This window comes from Poecilia reticulata, chromosome 2, assembly GCF_904066995.2.
Source record: "Poecilia reticulata chromosome 2, P_reticulata-male-v2, whole genome shotgun sequence".
In the NCBI taxonomy this organism is placed as follows: Eukaryota; Metazoa; Chordata; class Actinopteri; order Cyprinodontiformes; family Poeciliidae; genus Poecilia; species Poecilia reticulata.
In genome coordinates, this window is record NC_088831.1 from 29,460,476 (window position 1) to 29,488,378 (window position 27,903).

A 27,903-nucleotide genomic window follows, 5' to 3' on the forward strand; every position below is an offset into this window, starting at 1 on the left:
ATCTTTCCCTGTTTTTTTTACCATTAAAATTTTTGGCTAGCGATAAATCATCATAAATTTAAGCGCTTGGCCCAGCTCTGCTGCTCAAAAGGCATGAGTTGAAGGTTGTTGTTTTTTTTCTACGAAGCTATTCCTGAACCAATGGGAAAATCGAAGCAGTTTTCCTAGGCTAATGGCAAAAACTGGACTATTCCTGCTATTGTCCTCATTTTCTAGGAAGAGGAGAGCAGAGTGACATTTCCACAGCCATGTTAAGCTTTTTTTGTTTTGGTCCACTATGTTTTATCAATTCAAAAGTCAACTCGGCCATCTACCAGGATATTTCAGAGCAGCTGCTGCTTCCTCTGCTGAGAAGCTTTTTGGAGACACTGATTCCATTTTCCAGCCGGACCTTAGACCTGCCCTCCCTCTCAAAGTACCGGTTCAGTGAACACTGGATCACTGTGCTTGACTGGTCAGCAAACTCACCTGACCTCAACCTTATAGAGAATCTGTGAGGTATAGCCAAAGAAAGGTGGGAGACACCAGATCTAAGAATGCAAACAGAATAAAAACTGCTTTCAAATCAATCTGGGCTCCCTTAACGCCTCAAAATTCACATTTTCTTAGGAACTGAATTTGGAGGGTCTATTTTAGCTGAAACCCATAATTATCTAATTTAGCAGAAACAAACAGTTGACATTCAGTCATCCTCAATACATTACAGTATTATTAAAGTGTTAATTTAATTTTGAAACTCAAATCACTAAGTGAAGCGCCTTATATTAGTTACCATGTTAATTACACACAGACTCGTGTTTTCAAGTCTTTATTTCTGTTAATTCTTACAGCTAATGAAAGGTCAACATTTAGAAGTAAAATATTTCATCTGACCAATAAAGAAAAACATTTGTTATGACAGAAACGTCATAAAACAAGGTTTTCTATTTTCAAAATCTACATTCACTCTGACAAATTACCCTTATTAGCAAATTTATTCTAACTTATTGAATTCATGATTGTATATCAGTAATGAATCTATATATATATATGTTTTTGAATAAAATCTCTGCAAAAATACTTATCAATTGTATTATAATGTATTATATTTATATTTCTTAAGACTCAAAATGACAATAAAAAGTAAATTCTCATACATTATTTTTGCAGTGTCGTAAGACTGTTTGCCTTTCTGTTTTAGAATAACTAGGTCATGTTTCATTGTATCATAACAATCTCATACCAGTCCATGCCAACTCCACATAGATTAAACTGGTGTTCAAAACATGTTTTTAGAGTTAAAAATGAAAGTCTTCGTATCCATGAGCCGTTGTGTTTGATTAGAGGAACCAGGTCAGATGACATGACGGCATGTAGACTGCGTTATGATCCAAAGTTTAAAAGCTGAGAAGGTAATTTGACAACCCCGAGGCCGTTCCTTTGCCTGCTGACCACGGCTGAAAGCTGTCAGCAGCTACATCCCGATAAACTTGTGGATTGCAATAAAAGACCTTGGTGTTCGCTCATCCAGAAACCCAAACCACACTCTTGTCAGTAAGTCGCGTCTAACTTTAAACTTTTTAATTCGGGTGTGACAAATTAACTACCGTGCTCTTCATCAGTCTGCTTTTACACAGCACTCGTTAAGGATCTGATCTGTGCTTGGTCTTGTCCCTGCTGTCTCAGTTTCCTCCGAGAGGATTACCCAATGTCTGAGACTAGATATGGAAAGTGAGTCACACAGCAGTCTGCTGGATTCAGAGGAGCTTCTATTCAGCACTAACATTTGACGTCCATCTCTGTTTACTGCCAGTAAGTACAGAGAAGTGGGACAGAAATAACTGTGCTGATATTTTATGTGATCTTCTGCATACAGAAGGCAAACGACCTTCGCTGAGGACTCTGATTTGTGCAGGTTTGCCCCGGTCAATGAAAAGGGCCATAATAGTAAATACTCACGGTGACCATGTCAAGTTTGCCTCTCCGGCATGCCTCACTGCAGCGGCGATATGTTGTGAAATTATTGTGACCTTTCTGTCAGTCACACGTGTGTGGAAATAGATCCGGAGGCTCCTTAAAGGGATCCCGAATTTCAATGGATCTGTGGCGTGTTTATGTTTCTCCATTTCCCTCAACAAGCATCAAAATATTTGCGATGAAAGTGCAGACGATATGGCTCGTGGTTGTTTTTTTTGTGTGTGTGTGTTTGTATATGGCTGCAACAATGTTTGTGCCTCCGTTCAGCGGTAAAATGTAATGTGAATCTGTCTCAGCATGGGGGGTACCGTCAGGGGGACAAAAAAAGTCCAAACAGTCATCAATTTTCCCGTGGCAGAGGGGATTTCTCAAGCGCTGTCTCCATCCTTGTCATCAATCATGCTTATGAATGCCAAAGTGGCTTCATGATGGGCTCTTTCAGCGGCTGTTCTGTCTGAAAGCTGCAAGAAACACTGTGCCCTACAATTTATACACACATCACCCTGCAAATTTATTGGAACTCCTGGTAAAGGTGGGTAAAAGAAAATCTTTAAAAAAAAAAAAGTAGCTTTCATTTCAGTAGCATAATTTCAAACATAATCATTTAACAACAGCAACATTGGGAGCCAATCAGTTCCTACTATTAAAGGAATGTACAGGATATTGAAAAAGTATCCATACCTTGGTACTTTTTCACGTTATGTTACAAGTACAAACTTTGATATATTTTATTTGGATTTCATATGACAGGCCAACAGTAAAATAAAGCAGAAGTGGTTTGCTTATGTTGTGTGAAATTAGCATTTTCAACCAGGACATTTAAAAGTGTTTAAAAAAGAAAAGTGTGCAATTCTTCTGTATTCTGAATCTGTGAACATGAATTTTCCAGTCTTACTGCAGATTTTAAATGTCAATGTCTGAACTTTGACTGGGCCATTCTATTACATGCATACGCTTTCAACTCATTGTTCAGTTGTAGCTCTGGTTGTATATTTAGGGTTGCCCTACTGGAAGGTGAACATCCATCCCATTTTCAAGTTTTTTGAAAATGGAACTGAAGTTCTTGAAGGTTTTCTTTTGAGATTTTCTTCAAGATTTTCCTTGTATTTAGCTTAATCTGTCTCTCCTTCAACTGTGGTTTAATTATGTACTCCATAAATTTCTAAAATAAATATACAAATTATGTATGATTTTCTCTCCACCTCACTATTTTGGTCTATTCTGTTGGTCTATCACACAAAAAAAGATCCTTTATTCGTAGTTATATCAGAACATAGAAAAGCTTTTTGCTTCCTTTTGGTAAATGCAGTAATTTACTGAGAACTCTTCTCTTAGCTTCTCCTCAATTTGGCAAAGACAGATGACCATTGCATCTAAATGAGACATGGCTGGTTTGATTTTAACTTAAGAAGTGACTTTAGGAAAATGGCTACTTGTCAACATTTATCTAGGTTTGTAGTCAGTAATTATTAAAACCTTTGAAAAAAAAAAAAACGAACTGGAAAACCCCAAATTTATCTTCCCATCTCTGACTGTGGGGAGGATTAGAAGGGAAGTTCCTTCCCCAAGTCCCCAGAGCCGACTGTAAGAAAAGGCCAGTTAGACGATTGCTTCAGTGACGTCAACAATGTCAGTCTACAGTAATTATATTTTTTCTGACCTGAATTTAATTTCATTATGTCTTCTTCTCTGCACATCCCATTGCAAAGATCAATTTTAAGGTTTCTTTAACAAAGGGAGGCTTTATGTTCTCAGGGCTGCTATTTTTAATAACAAAGTACTGTCTGTAAAATATTCCTTGACTCCAATCCTATTTGTGACTCAAACATTTATCTTATTTTGCTTTTTGCCTCCAGCAGAGCTTAAGTCTAACTCTATTTTCCTGCTAACCTCCTTCTTAAAATTTTATGTCACCAACAGAGTGTGTATAGAAGGGTGTTTAAGTGTCAGCATTGCACCTATAAGGTTGAGTGTGGCAACGTACCGAGTTACGTACTTTATTAATCTTACAAAGATAGGCAGAAAAAACTTTCATTTTAGTATCTAGTGTATTTCTACAACATACAAATGAAAGTAAAAAGCACACAGTGTTGCTGAAGCTTCTACAGAGGTTGTGTGGTTTGTTCACATCGCTGTCGCACAGTTGTTGTCCTTTTTTTATAAATTGGTTTGGAAATATTACTGCATGCACAGCCATAAAAAATTAATGTTTGTCAGACTCATTTAAGCTAAATCCTCGCTGGTATTTTGAGCTACTGGGTCCTGTCAGCAACTGCCCAATTAAATTTGAACCTGCAGTTACTAAGAAAGGGATTTTTTTTTTTATTTCTTCCAAAAAGAGCAGGTATTAACACATTTGCAGCAGTTAGTAATCCTGCTTTTAAACACTGTTGCCCACTCAACACGGGGCTGCACGCTTCATGCTTACAAAAATAGAAGCTCGCTTACAGTCTGTTATCTCTTTCAACCTTATTCAATTTATGCAAGGGTGCCATGCTAAGAAAGTCAGACAGTGAAGTTACAAACAAAATACAGTTGAAAATAACGATGCATAAGTCTATTTGGGTGAGAAATACACATACGCTCATTTTTGTCATACATGTTATATTTATTCTGTATTTTTTGTTTCGTTTTATTTGTTTTTAATTTAATAATTGTTTTGCATAGGGGAATGATTGTACAACACACAAGGGCTGCAATTTCTAAAAAGTAAGAATTTCATACACAATTTTATCCTGTAGATTTTCTCTAATCCAAACAGAGTCAAAAGTATACATACAGGCTTAGTTGCAGGGAAGCTACACAAGTTTAGAAGCTATCAACAAGCTTCTGACTGGATATTTGGTGGAGTTGGTATAACTCCATTGAAACTGGAGCATTTTATGACACGGACAAGGCTATGGAGAACAGTTAGCACATTTTCAAAAGGGCAACGATTGAGTCCGTTCCACAAGGTCTATATTAGTCTGCCTTAGCCTGCCTGTGTTCCAAACCAGTTCTGATGTTTGTTTGAAGCAATGCCCTGTTGCCATACAGGGTTGAGTCCAAGTTTCAAAGATCTAACTATTTATTTGAGGTCAGGTAGGGTGAACAATTTGAAGGTAGTCCTACATTTTTATCATTCCACCCACGCCTCACTGTGGCTCCTCCAAACATACCTCTTATTTTTGTGCAAATGATTTATTCTTTGTCTTAGACCTTTTTCCAGATGCCAGTTGGAACAAGGACTATTTTCTGGACAGCACCCTCTCAGTCCAGGCTGATTGTAAACTTGCTTCACTATGAACAGTCACTCTGGAGTTCGAGCAGTTTTCTGTTTTTGGCAGACTTGAGGTGCTGAGCATCCAGACCAATTTCTTTTTATCTGAGGGTGACAGTTTGGGTCAGATGGTTGAACCACAATCAATCTGGGTATTCCAGCAGAACGACTATCCAAGGCACACTTCAAATCTTGCCTTGGAAGGCTGGCATTAAGATTCCTGATTGACCTCCACAAAGATCTGACCTTAGCCATGCTGTAAATGCTAGGAAACTAACCGTCTCAAATAAACTGTTAATCTTAGTAGGAAGAATGATCAAAAATACAGTCCCAATTCCACAAGGCCTTTGTTTATGGCTACAAAAAGCATATAGCTTCTCTGCAACCTTGCTTTAGGACATCTATTCATATTAATTAGGTATATTTATTGTTATGTTATCTTGACAGGGTGTAGATTACAAAAGATGCACAATAATCTCAAAAAACCGCTGAACAGATAAGTTGCGTAATGATTGCACATGGGAAAAATAATTGTTCAGATCTTTCACTAAAATCATATACGCTATCAGAGCCGAGGCCATATATATTCTTTGTTGTCGAAGGTGCCAAGGTACTGCATGTAAGCTTCTCCAACATGAGTAATTGTTCAGACATTTTTTGGCATCTGCCTCTCCCATGATGTGTGAACACTTTGATTCTCACTGTTTATTTATTCCTAAAAAACTCTTTGCAGAGTTCCCAGTGGTTTTCCTCTTTTCAACCCGTTCACTGATCAGCACTTTCCAAAAACAATCCCCCTGATCACGGTCTGGTTCTGTATTGACTTTAGAGTCAATATTTGGCATTTTGGGTGCCAACGTCTCATCTAGCCGGGTCCAAACCTAGTCATCATAAAACAAAACCCCCTCCAATGCCTCATTGTATCTATCTTTAGCTACTTGCTGCCAGTTCTGTCTTGTTGAGAACGTCTGAGGAGACGTGAGGTGAAACCTGAGTGGATTGAATGTTTTCCTTCATATTGATTTTGAAGACGTTTTTGGATATTTTTCTCTTTTAGCATTTTTTTTTTGCATCTTAGTGCTGCAGCCCAGGAACATTTGGAATGCCTTAAGATTTAATAGCTTATTCCTGTAAACATATCCATTAATCATGAGTTGAAGGTAATTATGAATGTAGGTCTTTTAAACTATCAGCAGCTGCTACATGTAATACAGCAATTTGCAATGTTCCACTTAGCACACCGACATGCAGAGTGGCTCCCCTTCTCACCTCTCATCCCTGTGGGGCGGGGGCGCTGGGGGTTCTTCTCGGCGTGCTCCCCACATAGATCAAATATCCACATTGGACTTCACAAGCATCCACTTGGCTTTTCATTGCATACAACTCATCAAAGGCCAGACATAGAGCTTGATATGCTAATTTTGTTGTGCTCGTCACTCCAAAATGCGGCAGCACATGGCGGTGGGGAATTCTGTACATTAATCATAATAGTAATTATATCGGGACACCTTTGACAAGGGCAAATAGAGCATGCAAATATTTTATCGCTATTACCCTCAATGTCAAATGTGTGCTGCTTGTATATTTATGTTCCTGTCGATAGTAAATTGAGGGTTTAGCATATTTCTTTTACCTGCTACAGTTCCTGATTTAGGCCTTTTGGGTTCCTATTTTAATAAGCATTTTTAAAATGCCATAGTTTGATCAAATTCATGTTTCCGTTTTCCCAAAGCATCTGCTCAAAGTCAAATTTTAACTTTTTAGTACCGTGTGGATGCCAAACATGTGATGTAAATTCTCATTAACTTACAAGAATACAGGTTTACTTTTAATTGAAAAACTAGTTGGGTAATATCTAAGGAGATAATTAAAAACTAAAAATACTTAAATTGATTGTTCTCTATGCAGACTTTGTATTTCTTAAATGAACTTTAGAGACACCTCTAGAAGGTTAATGTTTAAAAACAAACATATGAAACAAAGTTTTCTTTTTTTTTCATTGTCACTTAAATGTGTTTTGAGATTTCGTGATGATAACCAACAACACTGTGGTATATAATTATGAAATACATTACATTTTTCTAATTAAAATCTGAAAAGTATGGTATGCATCTGTTTAGCACCCCCTATCACACCACTTATATAATCTTGTTTGACCAGCTGCTTTCTGAGGTGACCTAATCAGTCTATCTGTTTTAATTTTAACTTCAGTACAAGGCTGTTCTGAAAAGGCTCCAGAAGTGAAAAAAACACCCCAGCATCACAGAGACCAGGGAGCACATCAGACAGAGCAGCAATAAAATGGTGCAGAAGTTTAAGTCAATTTAATGTTTTTAAAACAATATCAAAAGCTTTGGAGAGAGTGTGGCTCAGCTGCAAGCCTACCAAACACTGGTCTCCACCTAAACTGACAGGCCAGGAAAGAGGAGAATCAACAACAGAAGCAGCCGAGAGATTTAATGAACTATTGAAGAGCTTCACAGATCCACATCTCAGGCACCTGTTAGAGGCTACAAAAATGGTACGAGTTATGCAAAGATTCACCTTCCATTTCCAAAATCACCATAAGCACATAGATAGAGCTGCAAGGCAACTGATTAGATTAAGTCCTATTTCTGTGTTAGATCAGCCTTTTCATTTTTCATTTTCTCTATTTTGAAATAGAGAATGGACTAAAAATGATTCTCTAGATGTGAAAAGTTGGTGCAGACATTCTAAAGGCTGTAATTGCAGTGAAAGGCGGCTGAACACAAATTCACGAGCACTTGTTTTTCTTCTCTAGAAAATACAAAACCCATGTATCATTTTTTCTTCCGCTTCACAATTGTGTGCTATTTTGTGTCAATACTCTACCACGTAAAACTCGGATAAAACACATTGAACTTTATGATCGAAACTTGGAAATAAAAAAAGATGTCCAAAGGTTATGAATACTTTTACATGCACCAGTGTACTTGCTAGAAAAATAGTGTCTTCAAATCTTTAATGTGTTGTCTGTGCTCTCAATATTTTCATGCATTTTTTCTATGCTGGAACTGACACTTATAAAATACCCCTGCATAAAAACACCCTATTGTTCAGTCAGCACTGTGTTTGTGCTGTTTTTACTGCATTTTTATCCTTGTAGCAATGGCATGTTGAGGTGGATTATTGTGATATAAGTTCATAGATGAAAATAATGGTACATTTGCTAGGAGCATATAGCTATTCCAGAAATCTTTATTCTTGTCTCTTTTTTTCTCTTTATGCAGAATCTCTGGAGGATAAAAAAAAAATACTGTCACACCATTGTACTTTGCTTCTTTTATTGTAGACGTTTTCATATCAGTGAGACTCTTTCCTCTTGAATATGTCCTCATTCACCCAAGGACATCTACTCATTGAAATGTTCTCCTCCCACTTCTATAAAACATGACCAGGATTTTCATTATGAATTCTGACATGCCTCAAAATGTGATAAGAATACATGCATTTAATTTTGATTGAGGCAAGTGCTAATTTGAAGGAGGAACTTGGCTATTCGGGAAGGAAAACCCTCTGGAGACATTAGTCAATGTGGAGAATAGATACTGTTAATACACCATAAGACTAGAGGCATAGACTTCAGCGCTGCAGCCTACATCTATTGTTTGTTTTAGCACCATGATAAAGCAAAAATGCATATATATGTATGTCTTTACCAAATATTTTTTTGCACAGTTTATCTTTGGCCTTGTAAATGTGAAAATACTGTATTACATTGATGTTAAATACTTGAATGAACAAAAAATCTTTCATGCATTGTATCAATAGGTAAATGCACAATTGTGTCATGCATCAGTGTTCATACCAGTCCATCTTTACCTGTTGTTGTAACAAATGCAATTTCTGAGAACTAAAGTAAGTAGCTAGAAGAACAACACAGAGAATACTTAGTCTAGCTTTCCTGCTGTAAAGAAATCATTAATTATTAATGCTAAGAGGAGAGGCGATGCCCCAGTACTGTGTGCGAGAGCCGTTGCTGCAAAAAAACAGTTTTGCTATCTTAAACAGAAACATTGTCGTTTTTAATCATGTATTAAGGAATAACATAGATAGCATTACAAAATCAACATATTGTCTTGTGATTTTCAAAAGGCTGCCAACAACAAGCAACATATTGCTGCATGTTTTATGACAGATGGTGTCGGTCAAAAGGATAACATAGAACAACTTTGTTCCCTGCTGAAAGACTTTTTCTTTCACTCTGCCCCATTCTAAATCAAAGGTAGTAGAGTGGATGTAGTTTACTATTAAATAACTTCTTACGTCTTTGTACTTCCTCTGACTTCATTTTTAAACTTCTCCCTGATACTGGAAGAAGCTACCTTTGATTCTTCATTCCCTAGTAACAGCATCCATGCTAAGGAGCGTTATGGTCAACGCACCCTGGTCGCTTTTGGTGTGGTGCTGTCACCAGTCAGGTCTCAATAAGCAGTTATGGTGCATTTCTACCCTTAAGTCCCTGGAATTCAAACACTATTAACCCTTTTAAAGGGTGTATTATGTGAAGTACATTTTTTGAACTTTATATCATGTCATAATATATTTCCCTAATCAGCAACATACCTGGAGTGTTGCTTTAATTATTTCATCCATGTTTGAGAAATGCTTGCATCTCCATGGCAGCCATTCAAGGGCACCTAAATGCTTGCTCTACCAAGACGAGCATTTAGATGCTTATTTCCACAAAGCTCCTCCTTGGAGCTGCAGTTTCCATCAGAGCTTCAGCCTCACAGAGCTCTGCTACCCCGCGACTTGATTTTGACTTGAATTCATGTTGGTGTTTTTTCACCTCAGAGGAAGTAACATAGCTCAGATGAAAAGCAGATGGTTTTATTTTTATTTTTTTTCTTTTAGCAAAAAATTACCTTGGAAGAAGCATCAATGTCTCAATCACTAGAGATTAGATAGGGACACACTTCATATATTTGTACAATTTGTGTTTGACTTTTTCCCTGTAAAACCCTAGTTTTGATTCTTGCTTTCTGCTGAATGAATGCTTCATTACATTTGCGTCAATGCAACAATTCGTAGCTTATAGCAATTGATTAAATTTCCATGAGAAAAGAAAATGCTTTGAATGCTATTTAATGCCCGGGCCTGCCCGCCATTGAAAGTCATTCTTTTGTGTTATTACATTTTAAACGTGGTGTTCTTGCCGTCTTGATTATCCATCTGTTAATGGGATTGTACCAGCAAACCCTAGAGAAAAGGCGATGACACTGACACAGTGCATACACTCTGCATTCAAATTACTGCTGTGAATGACTTGGATGTTTAACTGAATGTGGAATTAGTTTACATCAGCATTCAGCTAATAGCCTCAGAATTACAATACGTTCTGTGTGCCTACTTTGAAATGTGCTTGTTTCTGCTTTCGTTGTAAATAACTGGGACCTTTAGCTCTAAATTTCATTTGGTTTTAATACCACGGGGAAACAAGCGAGTTTTATTCTGTCTAGGCTCAGATCTAATGAGCCCTATATTATTTCCACATGACATGATCATAATGCCAAAAAGGATGTTGCATCTTCATTTATTTGTGCAGAATTTGCCAACATGCTTTTAAGCTAAATTCATTAAATATTCTCTCCATGCCTTTGAACACGCCCTCACAGATAGTCTATTGATCCTAACCCCTTGAGCCATAGCAGGCGGGTATTAATTTGCTTGTAACAGCATATTTTCCTGTGTTTGTTTGTGTATTCAGTGTGTTTAATTCTGAGCTTTCAGTAACTATAGTCAGTCGAATGACTGTTGAATTAATTTTTCATTTTTTTAATTGCATATTTATGAGAAAAAAAGATTATCAGGCAATTGTGTGGCCTAAAAGAAAAATATTGCAGCAATAATAAAAGATGTATTTTAGGTTTACTTATTCTGTGATTTGTTTTTTTATTTTTTTACTTATTGTCAGTTTGCAGTTGGGATTTTCCTTGACCTGTCCATTCAATTTGCATCTTATTTCAGCCCAGTTCCCTCATATTTCCTGCTCTTAAGTTTACTCTTGCAAAATTGCAAATGTGTTTCTTGTTTTTTTTTTTTTTTGTTGGCACTTTATTGAACAGTAAATTGACAGGAAATGGGGTGGAGAGAAATGCGTAAGACATGAGGCGAAAATCATGAAATGGGGAATTGAAACAAGGACAATCACGTCGAGGACAATAGCCTCTGCACATGGTGCATATTGAGCCGCTCAGCGCGCCTACATGTGGTTCTTTTAGAATGAAGGAACGCCCATGTTTTCTCCACCACTGAATGATGTAGTTTAAAGAAGTTTAAAGACTCAAACCTGTCATCCAGTCTGATTAAGTGTGTTTGGCTTATACCTGCATGTGAAAACAGTTTTGGCTCCAAGCAATGTTTTACTTCCCTTTGACTTGACTTTGACTTCCCAGTTAAAAGTAAGAAAAAAAAAATCTAAATTCAGTGTCTCAGAAAATTAGTACGCCACATTAACCCAAACAAAAACGGATGTTTTAAGCACAAATGTCAGGCTTCTGAAAAGTATGTATATTTCCATGCACCCAATACTGGGTTGGGCCTCCTCTTCCATGAATTACTGCATCAATGTGCCGTGGCATAGAGGCAGCATCCGGTGGCATTTTATAGGTGTAATGGAAGCGCAGATTGGTTAAGACATTTGGTTAAGTAACAGGGATAACAGTCTTTTAAAATATATGACTTGGGTCAAACTTTTTGAGTTTCCTTCCAGAAACTTCTATAGGTCAAGTGTCACATTTGAGTTAATTAGAGTCACACCTGTGGATGTCATACCTGAAACCCGAAACACATTTCTCTCTTGTTTGACACAATGGGAAGAGCAAAGGAAACAAGCCAAGATATCAGGAAGAGAGTTGTGGCACTGCACAAGTCTGGCTCATCATCAGCAGAAAGGTTGCTTGCAGCTCTTCACTTAGCAACCAGAGGCTTCCTGTAAAAATGTAATGGGTGAGAGATATCACCTACTGACTGAAAATATTTGAAAGAAATACTGAGCCATATATTGAATTCAGAACATAGAAGTAAAACAAAAACGACTAAATCCAAAGCTTTATATCCTTGCTAATTGATCTTGGAAAGAAGAGGAAAGCTGGACTCATACCCCCAACATTGATCTTATAAGGGCTGAGAGTGGCTTCAACTGTGACTCCATAAAAGGCTTGTCAGGGAGGACCAAGGGACACAGCAGATGGCAGAGACCATATGCTGCGAGTCTCTTCGGCCACGCACTCTGAGGAATACTTCAGAGAGGTGGCCTACCTTTGCTAGTTTATGCACAGGACACTTTGAATCAACTTGAGTCACAAGATTATTTACACAGTACACCCCTGTCACAATGTCATGAGGTACACATAAATATCACTTTAATTTTACACAGCAAAGAACTTCAAAAACAAACCCAGGTGTGGAGAACGTGTGACTGATGACACTTATGAGGTAGCTTGGGTTAGTACCTTGAGAAATGTTATGAAAAATTAACATTTTGATTCTGTAATCAACAAAATCAAATATTGGTATTGCTTCCTTTAAATGTTAAAAAATGCAGTTGAAACATTGTGATTAAATCATATTCAGTAGGATTTCTGAATGTCCTACCTTTTCACTGTAGATACATCAGGAAGATCAAAATAGGAAAGCACATGTCATAAAAGTTTTCTGTGACGAGGGATTTTGTCTTACCGCGTACAGGTAAGACATTTACATAGTACTAAGAGGAACTACGTTAAAATGACCGTCCACCTAATCCTTATTATGGAGAATTCCCAGTGCAGTTCAAAGTCCTTTTTAAAGAACCACTCTGCATACTATTTAATTTATTTTCTCCAATGAATTCACAAAGCAGATTGCACTAAATACATGCAAAAGTTGAGCAAACAGGAGGAGCTTGCTCCTGTTTTTCATCAGGTCACAGCAGTTCTTGCTCCAGCTACAAACACAGAAGTGATCTAAGACACACAAAAAAAGTACATTTTTCAACAATATTTAGATAACTCCAGGTTCTGATATGATGAGGAAATCCTCAAAAAGTTAAAAATGAACCAGATTTTTACATTACTCATGTAGTCTAATTACACCACTTTAATTTGACTTTATAAATAGAACATATTCTTCTTTAGATCCTCCCACGGCCACCTCCAAGCAGTAAGGCAAGCTCTAAGAGAATTCTCTAAGACTCCAGTAACTTTTTTTTTTTAATTTATGATTTTTATTTTCCTTTGTTACATAATGCAGAACAAACATGCATAGTAAAAGGAAAACAGACTGAGTGCAGGTGACATCTTGTTACAATCTTAATGTGTTAGTTCCTTAATGTGTTTAGTTCCTGTAAAGGTTTCTAACCAATGTCTATTTTTCCCACAGTTCTTCAGCTACTGTTTGTTGCTGTCTATGTAAATGTCTCCATTTTGTGAATTTCCTCCACTATGTCCATCCAATGGTTTAAGGTGGTGGTCCACCTATTAAACTCGAGAAAAAAAAAAGAAAGTTTTACTTTAAGAGACTCTGCTGCTAAACTTTTGGGATTGTGGAGCCTCTTGGTAAGAACCTACAGAAAGATCAATTTTCCTAATATTCCAGACTGACAAGGTGTTACATTCTTGCTGGTGATTATTATTCTTATCGATATTTATTTTTCTCCCGTCTTCTTTTTTTTTTGTCGAATTTGACAAACTTGATATAAGTATCTCCTGGCACCTGATAGTGTGTGTGTTTACGCATATCTGGTGAATAGCAGGTAATTCTACCCAGCTAAATTCATTTATGTAGTGTCATTTTAACCTTTACCACTTAACATGACAACCAGATCCAATTTAGAGCACTGAAAGAAAGCCAACTCTTTTAAATCTCTTTTAGGGTTCCCTTTGCATTGATAATAAGCTGGCTGACGTCAGTTGAACTGTTTAAGATGTAAAAGTGACAGGATGTGATCACAGAGTTTTATGACATTTTGCATTGGTTTTAATGAATGCCTGAGAGCATGAATACCCATGTTTCATTAAAATTAAAATAATAAATACATTTTTATAGCTTTGCTCCATTGGAGGAAAAGGGGTAAAACATTAGTATGCATTAAATCTGCTGCTGCTTTGGTATTAATATGTTAATAGAAGTAGGATCTGCTCCTCAGTATGAATGTTAAACACATTGATCAGAGCAAAGGGAAGCATTGCTCTGCTCTGTTAGTCATGGACAAATAGACAATGAATGTTGGGCCTATTGTTTCAGCCTTACTGTCCTTTTGATATTGAATGACTTGCCAAAGGCCAGCTTTGAGATGAGACCATTAGTTGGAACTCCCTTCAGCTACTATTCTTGGTTTTGCTAAAAAAAATGTAGACAATTTATCTGGGAAAACATTTTGTTTTGATAATGGTGTTTGAAAACCCCTTCCAGCCTCCTTGGATTGTCATGTTTTTCCCCCCTCTTTGAATGAAAAGACATAAATTAAAGAAACACAAAGGTTTAAAGCTATGCCATAACTTCATCACTGGGTAACTAATAAAATCTACTTTCACAACAAAAATATTAAGATGGTTTCTCTAGTAGTGTGCAGGATTGTGTTCCTCCTTATAAAGGACTAAAATAAATTCAAATATGCGTTCTGATGAGGTTAACCAATCTGTATGTGTTTAACCTAGTGAAATGTGTTACTGAAATAAACTTGTATTAAAGGTTATTAATTCTATTTTTAGATCTCAATGAGGAATTATGAAAATTACAGAATTATTGACTGGAGATCGACTACAACATCTCTCACTGCTGCATTTCTGCTAGTTTCTCTAGTTGCAGACACTATTGAGGAACCCATCTGTCAAATTAAAGAGGAAAGCTCTAATATTGATCTCACTGAATAAGGGTAGGAGGACAAAATCAGCAGGAAAGAGAGGGATGGCAGGCTTTTGGGTAAGACAATTCATGCTTTTTTTGGGGGGATCCACATATCCAGTGATTTCCCCCATGTCCACTTTAGACTTGGTAAGATTATTATTGCCATGGATTCTAACATGTAATGCAATTTGACAACTTGCTGTCAACGCCCCTGAAAGGTTGTCACAGTTCGCGTGACGAGAAGAGTCGCACGATTACTTTTAAGATATTAAAACCAACTCATAGTGAAAGCTGTAAACAAACCACAATATATTTATTCGCGGTGTGATGAAAAACTGCAAACAGATGAAACAGCGTTCCATTAAATCACAGCTAAAACCCACCTCTTCAGAGTTGCCTTTGATCAGCAGTAATTGGAACATTGATCAACATATTTGATGGTGGCATTTGACAAAATGTAATGTTTATTGTTTGTTTCACAGCTGGCGACTGCGTGATGTTTAAGATGTAAAGCACGTTGAGCTGTCTTGTTTCTGAAACGCTCTACACAAATAGACTTGACTCAACAGATCAAATCTTTTACGTATCAATGGGGACACACACAGTTACTCCTAAGTTTAAGTTTATTTCAAATTTGATACAAACTGTACAGGTCTCATTCTCAATTTGCTGCTGCTATTAACTCAACTCAGAGCAAATCAATTCTCTCATTGTAAACCAAGCTGATATGAACAAGTTTTGAGCTGAGTGCACTTTGTAAAAGCTGATTTGGGCTTTTTTTTTGTGTTGTAGCATATTAACTGAATGACTTAAGCTGGTTGAGAGGGCTAAAAGTAATAACTTGGAAAAAAAAATTGCATATTGATTCTACTTTTGCAAAGGAAATTGCCTTTAAAACTGTACATGACATCAATGCGAGTATTTGTATTCAGTTAGCTCTGTGAACCGCACAGCCCGTTACCAATGTGTGTTCTGTGCTTCAGTAGATGGATTATCTTCGAGGCCACAGTGCTGTTTTAACCTTGTCTGGAAGGTCAGGGCACTTTGCTGAGTGCTGAAGTCCCTTGAAAGCTTCTTCCCATATGTTGATGTACAACAGGCTTATTTTTAAGTAATGTTTTGCTCTGTTGAGACTGCTGGAGCACACCGAGTTATTATCAATGTAGACTTGTTTTTTTTTCTTTTTTTAACTCTTCCTGACATTCCCTTGAAGAGACAATATTCAACAGAAAGGGTGCACTGGTGAGATCTGTCCTTGCTCCTTTTGGCAACAAATCTGTTAGTAATATTTTAACTTTGCTCGATGTGTTTAGGCAATTTCGCCTGCTTTTTCAGCCCGTCAGCCAAGCAGGATGTGTAACATGGAGCGTTATGAGATTGCCCCAGTAGATATTGACGTGATTTAAATGCCTTCCAACAGAAAAGCAACAAATATTTGCTTTTGATATAACTGAATATTATACCTACAATGTTATCTGTAACAATTGTTCATTATTTTGCCTAAAAGTAGAGGCTTCAGCAAAATGATTGGAAATCCTTTATTTCATTTTAGTAAGAATTAGTCCTTATTAATACAATTATTTTTATTGGGATAAACTTGTCAAGTGCTTGTTGTGTAGAATAAATCTCATCAGTGGTTGTGTATAGCAACAGTTGGAGGAGGAGCATTGAGATGATACTCTGTAAGGTTAGAAGAAAGCATGAGAGAACCTGGTTCTGGATGATGCAGAGAAATTGTGTTGAAACAAATATTCCAATATCGCTCTCTCTGTTTGCTCCAACTTTATGAAACATCTTCTGCAAAAACTAAATGGGTTACACTTATGAGGAAATTTAATTTGCTTTGTTAAACAGTACCAATAAGTCAACATTTACATCATACATTGCCTGTGCAACAGCCATTTAATGCAAACTACATTTTCCAGGATTAATTTTCAGAAAGAACAAGCACAATGCTCTGAGTCAATTTAAATCTTATTGAATCTAAAAATATGAACATTTGAAAACGGGAACATAAGCAGAGCTACATAACGTAAAAAGAAACTGCCTAAAGGTTATTGAAAGCTACACTCTTCTTTATCTGCAGCAGCAGGTATTTGAGATGATTTTCTGTCCCCTTTTTTTTAGCTGAAATCATTCAGCTATTCTAACTGGGTCATCCTTACGAACAGCTGTCTGTACTAATTTCCTTCTTCAAACTCACATGAGCCATCAATGAACCTCCACCAAACCCTACATCTGTCTCATCCAGTGACAGTCACTGTCTGATCTTGATGCTTTTACCTTATGAGTCATATTAAGTGTTGTTAGTGTTATATGTTACTTTGCATTGACCTTATCTCTGAGTATCTGACACCTTGTATCTTTGGGCCCTGCAGCTATATTAGGGTAAAATCTAGAGGTATGTCCCTTCTCGTCAAATATTTAATTCATTTTTTATCTTTAGGATGTTTTACCAGAAATAATAATAAAAAGAAACCTTCAGAAATTTTAGTATGAGTCTAAAGATGGTCTTTAAAAGTAATTACATCCTGTGGACCTATTCACTAGGTTATACGGTGTTCTTTTTTTTTTTTTGTTTCACATAACTGATGATAATCGATTGATACAGATTCAGGGAGATGTGTATAAAACAATTCCATCTACAAAGAAATAAAATCAGCATATGGATGCAGTTTATTAACAAAGGGAAACATGAAGTGCTCTAGAAAGTCCTGGTAGATGGATGCAATGGCTATGAATTTCACTAAACCAGAGACTCCAGCCTTTGCTCACTCCTGGTGAAGTTCTACCAAATTCTTGAATGGATTTTGCGGGAACAATTCTCTCAAATCTGTTGTTGTTCTGCCTGTTGCTGGCACATCTTTTCCTACCGCACTTCTTTTATCCACTCGCTTTTTCTGTTTATATCCTTGGACACAGAGCGCTGTGAACAACCAACTTCTTAGCAATGACCTTTTGTGGCTCGCCGCTTGTGAAGGTTGTCAATGGTTGTCTTCTGGACGTCTGTCAAGTCAGCCGTCTTTCCCATGATTGTGCAGCCTACTGACCCAGAGAGAGAGACTGTTTAAAGGGTCAGGAAACCTTTGCAGGTTTTTGGCGTTAATTAGCTAATTAGGATGTGACACCACAAGTTTCCATTAATGACCTTTTTCACAGTATTCAAATTTTCTGAGACACTGAATGGGGGTTTTCATTATCTGTAAGCCAAAATCAAAATTACAAGAAACAATGACTTGGAATATATCACCTCAAGGTTGATGAATCTATATTATATATGAGATTCACTTTCTATGATGGCTACCAATAAATATTGCACTATACATATAAGATCTACTAGTAGAACGTTGTCAGTTCATGACACCGGTGCAAGGCAACCTTGCTTCTGTCTGACTGCCCCAGCTGTGGCTACTATCCAGTAGCTTGCCACTGTCAGTGTGTGATTGACTGACTGTAGTGTGAAACGCTTTGGAATCAAAGATAAAGTCCTAAAGTGCAAGTACAGGACATTACCAGCATTTGTACTGCGCAGAAATGAATCAGTGATACATGCAGTGGCTTGATTACTTTACACCCGGAGTATCCAGCTCTGGTCCTCAAGATCTGCTGTAGGTTTTAGATGCATCCCTGCTCCAACGCAACTGCATCAAATGACTGAATTACCTCTTAAAGGTCTAGTATCGTTTCATTCTTTTGTTTCAACTGTGTTTGGAGCAGGGATGCATCTAAATCCTTCAGGGCAGTAAATCTTGACGACTGGGTTTGAAGACTCCTGCACTACACAGTAGTTTTGAATAGAAGCAAGTAGGGCTGAAACGATTCCTCGAGTGATTCGAGTACCTCGATTATTAAAATTCCTCGAGGAAAATTGACCTGCCTTGAAGCTTCGTTAATTTATGTTTTATCATTTAGCGCACCGTGTTTCAGCCGGAACATTATTTGCGTTGAGCGGAGCTCTGACTTCCGCCTCTGAGTTGTTGACGGAAGCTACATGTTAGCGGCATAACGTCCAATCTTCAAGTTCGGCCTGTGGGGATTTTACTGATTGGTGATAATTCCGGGTTTTCATTGTTTTTGTGGGACCAATAAACATCCTTAAAATGACCGGCGCGATGCCGAGAGTTAGGCAGACTTTCTGCTCCGGAGCTGCTGGTTGAACGGCGGGAAGAAGCTGAGGAGGATTTATACAGGTGAGCGGAGAGACTGAACACGGCGGGCGGCTGAGGGTTGATGCTTACAGGGTAAGAGCAGCTTTACGGACGAACCGCACAATAAACTTATATCATCCCGGTCTGAACAAACGGGAGGCGGAACATGGCTGGTAGGTGAGTTTCTGAACGGAGGAGCCGTAAATATCCCAATTGCTCCCCCGGTCTACAAAAAAGTAGCTGGTAGGGAAGCTCAAATGTGGAAAAAATAGACTGATGTTCATAACACTGGTGTTATGGAAGATTTACCAATATTTTATTTCATAATTGTTTTTATCCGATTACTCGATTAATCATAAGAAAAATCTATAGATTACTCGATTACTAAAATAATCGTTTACAACAGCCCTAGAAGCAAAGTCAACGCACTAATATTCAACCAGACTTCAGCTGGTTCTTTTGGGTCAAACATTGAGAAAAACTGTAAATAATTAATGTGGCTAAACCTTCTTAGCAATTGTTTTGAGAGAAAAGGGTATTGGTTTTATGCAAGCTGTGAACACAAGCAGACATTTTGTTTAGGCAAAGAAGTTATAAAAGGTAAAATCTTCTATATTAGAAGGCATTTTCCTTCCTGTTAAACATAATGCTCATGTACCACAGCCTTATTCCCAACTTTGGCCTGACTTTTTTTTGCTGGGATATTTGTATCAGTCAAAGCATGTGCTAAGATATGTCTCCATCTGTTACACTTTGAAACACTTAACACTGTTTCATAATCTTGGGGCCAAAATTGATCTGAACAGAGACACGTTTCTTCGTGGGAATCCATCTTCCTTACCTGTGTTCCACAAAAATGTCGCATTTTTCCTGCATAAAATAGAATTTGTGTACCAAAACTGGTCACTCTTTACTCTTTCTGTTGACAATAAGCGACAACTCATAAAAAATAAATATATATATTTATTTTAAAGGTAACAACCCAGTGATACAGAGTCGCATGGCTCAAGGATTGGCACAGATGGAACGTCATCATCCCTTTATGGCAGTGCTGTCTTTCTTTGTGAACCTGACTCAAAAGCCTCTTTTAATTTCAGAAAAAGTATATTGTAAAACTTCTACAAAAAGGCAAAGTGTGATTTATTTATGTTTCATATTTTCAATATTTCAGGCTTTCTGTCTTAAAGACGTTTTATGCTCTTGGGCTTATTATTTAGTGTTTGCTGTATTGAAAATATATTTTCTGCTCATTGTTCAGCAAAAGCCATTCTCAAAGAAGGCAGCATATTTTATATACTTATCATAAAGGCTATACGGCAGCGATACACAACCATAATAACTGAGCAGCACTTTACTTTAAGTTTTCTGTGAAGATTCAGTTTTATTTTATCGAGCGTACAGTAGTCAGCTGAACTGCCAGGCTTTAATTTTATGCAAATCCCTTTTGCCATCGAGTCTCACGCCTTTCCTCATTGCACTGTTCACACATTTATTAACACAAACATCCCCCTCACATTGCCATATTACGGTTTGTAAATGAGGTTTCAAAAAAAAAAAGTACTGTTATTTTGTTTTGGCTTCATGAATATTGAATCTAAATTCTGCTTTGTGTAATATTGATTGCTAAAAATAGCGTGCCCTCAAGCACGTAGGTCTGCCTTAATTTTAGGCCCAACTTGTGTTGTAACATTGAGTTAGATTTCAACTGCGAAAGGATCGCTCCACGGTGTGCCATCACATGATTTGTGATATTATGAAATTGGAAGTATTTCTGTCATGATGATCATGAGATGGAGCCGAAAAGGGTGCATGCATCAGCTGATCTTGTTTAGCTGCACGCTGAGGTCACCGAGTACGAGGCGGCACACGCCATTTCTAAAATCATCAAAAGTGAAGCCGGCTACAGTTTTAGGATGAATTTTGTCGGGCAGAGTTTGGATTATCTGTGTCTTCTCTTTTATTGGCCACTGATGAAAATGAAATTATAAGGGTCATAAAGTTTTCATTAGTTTGAGTACTTCCACGGTTACATCAATTATGTACTATGGGAGGATATTTTAAAACAATATTTCATCTGTTTCACCAGAGGCAAAATTTAATAATAAACACCATAAACATCATTTACTTTCATGTCACCACATTATTTTAATTCTCTTATTTGACTGCACAAATCAGTTTATTTTTCAAAAATAAGTCGACTTCATTCACTGTCTCTGATTAAAAATATGTTTAATTTCTAAAGATTGTGTAATTTACATAGGCAACAGTCGGACCATAATTACTGAGCGTGTCTTATTAATTATGTACATTGAATTAAAGCAGATTTAATCAAATTCACTCATGCTGTAAAGGCATCTGAAGGGCCATAAATAAAGGTCTTGTGGACCAGAGCCACTATAGAGCTCATTATAAAAGGTCTGAATTATTTGCTTCATATTAAATTTACTGTAAAAACAAATTAGATCAAATACTGAACACCCCAGTTATCAGCATAGGACATCCTCCTTTTTAATCCCAACTACTTGGGAGTAATCTGGGAACGTTAGACAGTATGTGTTTTTACTTCAACTTGGTCAAGCGTTATCTGTGTGTTGTTTTTTATCAAATCAGCAGCAGTAATATAAAAAAAACACTTCTGTTTGTTTTCCTTTTGCAGGACAAGATCTGCGTGTTTGCACCTATGAACACACCTGTTGTACCCAAGAAATGGAAGACCGATTTGGTCAGCAAAGCAAGCTGGACTTTGAAAATCTGCTTGATGAAACCAGTCACACGTTGAGAAGCACATTTGTCTCCAGACATAAAAGATTTGACGGTAGGTCTTTCATTCCCTAATGTTTTTCCTCATATTTATTTATTTTTTAAATTTCTTTTCTTTTGAAAATGATTTAAATACTCTGTCCCCATATTGCTGTTGGCTGCAGGAAGCAAAAATCAAAGGATTTATACTGCTAGACCTAATTGTAAAGAGTTGTCTGAAGTTTTTTTTTTTTTTCTTCTTCCGTTCGGAGGAGAGGAGTTGTGGAAATCTCATTAATATGCTTCTCCTTGGATTAAATAAACAGTTTCTTGTGCAACGAATTGACAACGTGCACAGTAACACAGAGACAAACTACATTATTCAGGCTGCTTGGAGTTTTGTGCAATGCGTGATTTTTGTCTCAAACATTATTTCACTCTTCAAATCACCATCTGTTTAATTCGTTTCTTTTAAATTGGAACATACTGAGTTTTAAATTAAAGCTCTTCATCTCTCAACATTTTAGCACTGTGTTTTTTATTTCTCGCAATAATTATTTTTAGAAATATAATTTTGTTCTGCAACCATTAGACTGTGTTGATATCTGCAGCTCATCATGAAGGACAAAGCTAAAGCATGGCCGGGGTGAAACTTGTCAGAGGAAGTCACCTGTCAGCAGAGAGATTTCTTATTATTTTTCAAAACGACTGACACACACATCCTTTTAATTTTAATAAATCCTTTGAAGTATTAAAGCTAAAGATCCCTTTAAGTCTCATCTTTTATCATTTTAGAACATTATCAGTATTATCACATGAAGGTAATAAAATGTATGATCATTAAATCTTGGTAATTATTACTGTGCAAGATTCCTATCAAACACCCTCAGCAGATGGTACACTTTGTAAATCTACGTAAAAAGGGTTTTGCAATATATTTATTCTTCACTTCAAGTGTTAATCCAGCCTTTGGTTTGAGACCATTTATTTTGTGGGAGGAAGAAATTGCATAGTAATATATGTTTTTAACAAAGTATGGAGGTTATAACTTACATTTTTAAAGTTTAATCCAAATAATACAAGATCCTGTTTTGCATTTGGCATAAATATAGCTCATTCTACTTAGCCACTCTTTAAAAAGGAAGATACAAGAGAACATATTTAAGTGGGACAAATCTGCTTGTTAATCTTTGTTCATCATGAAATGATTGCAATTCAGTTTCATCATCCTTAAACGTGCGCATTCCTACAGTCAGAGCAATATTTTTAAAAATGAATACACCTAGAATTGCGACAAACAAGGCTGGACGATGACCCATATTTATCTTGGCATCATGTAGCATCATTGAGGATAATCAATAAATATATTATTTTTAATCACAAGCTCAAAGTTAAGAACTGCAGAAAAAAAATCCGTCTTGGTGCCAACCAATTCTCAGGATAAGGACCAAGACATATGACCAAATTAGTACGGAAGAGGTTTAGACTCCAGATCAACCTTCTGTCCAGGCTATCTCATTTTCCAAAGATAAACCCCATAGATTTAGAAGAGAAAAGGGCAAAATAGAGAGCCCCGATTTCTGAATGTTGTAGAGATCATGTACAGAGATCCCTGCGTCCTTGAACTTTGAAATGTTATAGAAGAAAAAGAAGAAGCAGTGTTGTGTTTTGGGTGCAAAGCGTGAACTGCAGGAGTGAAAATGGTTGTAGCACCGACAGATTAGTTAAATTACAGTCATTTTAATATTGAGTAATTTCCCCAATTAATACATATACTCAAATTAAAAACACAACATGTTTGATAGTTTTATTAAGGAATAACTAACAAAGACTTATATTGTCACACTGCAGTCAACCTCTGAAATAAAGGGTAATTATCTGGGGCTGTTTATAGTTCATTTGAAACATCAGATTACAACCTAATATGTTAATAGTTTTGGGAAAATTTGTTTTACAGATCTTACATTGTATAATACTATATTAGAATATATTTTAGAATAAAACTGTTTCACAAGTACAGAAAAAAATCAAAAACATAAAATAATTGTATAGTCTAGACTCCTGAAATGTCATACAAATTATTGATCTACACATTACATGTTTTACCTGTATGCTACACTTCGTAAACTCATACCATCACCTTCCTAAAATAATGGCCTAAGTCAATTTTTGCCAAAATTGACTGGCAAAAAATGACCCAAGCCCATTATTTTAGGAAGGTGACAATATGTGATTCCTGAAAGCATAAATAAATGATACTTAAATTATTCACTGAAATAAGAGTGGCGAAAACCAACCACTTCCCTGCAGTAGAAACGATGGGTGAAAGGGGTGGGGTTTGGGTGGGGGTGTTTCCAGCAGCAGCACTTATATGCATGACTCCAGGCTATCTTTCGTTCCCTTGGGATTTGCTGCCACTCTCCATATTTTAGTCACAATAGTCAAAGATGTCCTATGCAGAGTTTATGCCAGACACTGTCTGTCTTCGCTGACAAGCTGCTTAGGATGTGTGAGATGTTGTTTCCTTGATAAATATTTAATCTCACTGTTGATACCGTTCAAATCAGTTTGAAATGTGTCTTTACAGTAATAGATTTTTCAGTACGATGTTGGTTTCTCTTTTGCTCTACCGTAATATTTTCTTGTGCTTTTCTTAATACTGCTGCAGAGTTCTAAACATGACCTCGGTATTGGGTTATTTAGATGCCCTTTCTAATCCATTTAGCACCGGACTCTGGTGTTCCACCTACGTGTAGTTAATGTACGGTCCTTGTGTATGTTCATTTCCTTGTGCAGACTTTGATGAGTCTACAGTTGTTGGCAGTTGTTAAGCAGCCCACACATGTTTCTTGTTCAACAGCCATTTATTATAAAGAGAGCATGCATTTGGTCTTTTAAGGTCGTCCACACTTAGAAACATATTGGAAGCTCAGCGTACCTGTGTGATTGTTTGAACTACCGATGTCCACTCTCTGACCCCATACAATCCATAATTACATAAGGAGAAAATCTAAGAGTTTTAAAAACCCCTTCTTTTTCAAATATGTTCAGCTTGTAGTTCATAATAACCGTATACATTTTCCAACCTGAAATCAAGAAATGTGGAGAGAAAAAAAAAAAAAACTTGCTCAAGGCAGCTGAGAACGGGACGTTGCTGCTGAGTGATGACATTATGTATGGAACACCACACCAAAGCATCAGTTCATAACAAAATGGAAATCCATGACAAAAATGGTGATGGCAAAATCTCTAGTTTTAGTTTGAGTTCATAAACTGGTGACTTATATAGCAATTTATTCAAAGAGGTCAGAAGAAATGTGGCTGCTGGAACCTGGAGACCTAAAAGCAGACACTCTACCCTTTAACGTTGCATTAACGTTTGCCCTGCACCAATTGTGGGAATGATCACTTTTGCCATAAACTACAAGACGAAATGCTGAATTTCTGTCAATATTCAGGTTAGATGGATCTGATCCACATTAGCACACAAGCCTTAGCACTGCAGTCTCTCCAACCAAGCGTTACATCAGAATACATTTTTTTTAGCGTTACCCCTTACACTGCTCTACTGCAATTCCTTTAGGTGCTCCGAGCACAACATATATGAATATGGAAATAAATAAATTCATATATGTTGTGTTTTGAGCAAATGTAGCTTTTTGTTGAGTTTTAAATAACTGATACGTTGCTAGCAACTTTGTTTCATCCAGAGTTTTCACTCAATGCCGTTGTTTGGTTTTATACCGTTATTATGCATGGTGGAAACATCTGAAATGATGTAAGTTACTCAATATATCGTTGCTAGTTAACCAAAGAGTGAGTTAGTTGATGCTGCCCACCTTGCTTTGCTCACAGTGAGAGGTAGGGCAGTAAAAGCCTTTCCTCTGCCTGCAACTCACTGAAAGTTATGCAGTTTTGGATCAGAGTTCAGTGGATATTCTATATATTGAATATTATATCAGATGTATTATCTATTGACATTGATCGTGTGTCTGTTGTGACATACATTGATATTGATTTATTGTCCATCCCTTGTATGGGCATAGGCGTAGGAAGCAGGGGGGACGGGGGGGACATGTCCCCCCCAATATTGAAGAGAGTCACATTCGTCCCCCCCAATAATTTCACCTCAGTTGCGAAGAATTCTAAAATATTCCGCTCGCATGCTTTTATTTTGAAGGCCCACAACAGCGCATTAGCAGAGCGCTTCCTCCCCCCCCCTCTGAACTGCTCAGAATAAAGGCAGCAGCAGACGGGGTCAGAGAAACTCAGTTTGAATAAGGTAAACGATCTGTCAGGAATTTTGCCATGAATATCGCTCGTTTATAACATCTTGTTGTCAGTTTATTTTCATATATAGAACTAAATCTTTCTGGTTAAGCCGTTTTAATTCTGGAATAGTCACATGTCCAAAATTTTACTGCTAACTTTGTTTAAAAGTTAGCTAGTCTAGTCACAATGATTTAGAATGAAACTGAAAAAGCAGCGAAATGAGCCTTTTTATAAGTGAGCCACACCTGATCATACTTGACCACTTAATGTGTATTTATATATTATATTATATTATATTATATTATATTATATTATATTATTTAGATATTTAGGAGAACAGCAGTGCTAGAATGATGTTGAAGAAAGGTGAAGAAGCTCTGGTGAGGTCTTCATTTAGTGTAGTGAAATATGTATGAACTGTTTTTAATTTTTAAATAAGCTAAATTATTTTATTATGAGAGGAGCAGATCAGGCATAGGAGAGCCAGGTGGAGTTTCAGAGTGTGAAGATATAAAAATTATATTAATTAATTATATTAATTATATTAATTACATGAGACAATAAGAAAAGTGTTTGAGGAGAGGTTTAAAAATAAATTAGTGAAAATTTTTGCTACAAACTAAATAGAGTTGAGATGTATAATAATGTATACATCTGAAAATGAAGTCGTTTAAATTCTCATTCTATATAATAAAAACATACTTTTTATATTTTGTTCACATTCTGATCCTGTAAATTACTGTAGTGTCTGTTGTAAATCCATAAATCCATGCAGGAACATCAGGTTGCAGAGAGTCAGAGGGAGGCAGAGACAGAAACACATATCTGTAGATATTTTGTTTGCGGCTAAAAATTACAGGAGAATAAAAACATTTAGGCTTTTTGCTTCAGTGTTTTTTATGACTCATGTTTGGTAAGTTACTGAATGCAGGGCTGGAAAGTGATACTGAGTTAACAGTGAGGAGCTAAGGTGTCAGACGTGAAAAGTATCATTTTTATTTATTTTGTAGATCAAACTGTTGCACTGATGTAGAGAGTTGTTCAAGAAGAACAAAACTTGTTTTTTAGATTTTATTTTTGTTGGTCAAACTGCTGTATTGAGTTTAAAACTGCCGAGTCCTATTTTATTATTTGTTTTTTACTTTGGTTTTAGAAGGAAGTAGAACCAGTTCAACTGCAAGTCAATTTATATCAGTGCATTTTGACCAATAATCAAATGTCTTTTGACCAATAAGATATATCAGAATCTGGTAGCCTGTCTGTGCTACCAGAGTATGTAGCTTGCTAGTTGTGAGGTAAATGCTAAAGTGAGTGTTCTTTCTGAAATCCTGATCATTGGATTGTAAATAGTAACGTGTTAGAATGCTTGTTACTGAAACAAGGGTCAGATTAGAGTAACGCATTACTGATGTGATGATGGCATAATTGTTTGACATTTCTGCTCAAAATATTTACTGATCTGTCAGGTTTCCGATATGCATCGCCCCCAATGACAGACTCGTTCCTACGCCCTTGCCTAGAACACTCTAAAAGGCAATACCTATTCTTACTTAAATTAGGTTTGTATGCTTTACTCAAGTCTCACTAAATTGTTTATTCAACTCAAGTAATGTGAGCAATGTACATGTTTGACCTGAGAAAAGTACAAGACTACATTATTTTGAGTAAACTGGATTT

General features: G+C 36.8%; 1 protein-coding gene across 3 annotated transcripts in view; it reads left to right on the forward strand.

Moving 5' to 3' along the window:
* The window catches only part of LOC103458997 (glypican-6-like), a 110,451-nt gene that overhangs the window by 6,809 nt on the left and 75,739 nt on the right, over positions 1-27,903 (forward strand). For 2 of the 3 annotated variants that reach the window (XM_008400172.3, XM_008400179.3), the window contains exon 2: positions 21,872-22,030. In XM_008400172.3, coding sequence (XP_008398394.2) covers positions 21,872-22,030 — 159 coding nt within the window. Of the gene's footprint in view, positions 1-1,296; positions 1,792-21,871; positions 22,031-27,903 lie in introns of those variants that run through there. The other variant, XM_081602943.1, reaches the window with a different exon arrangement.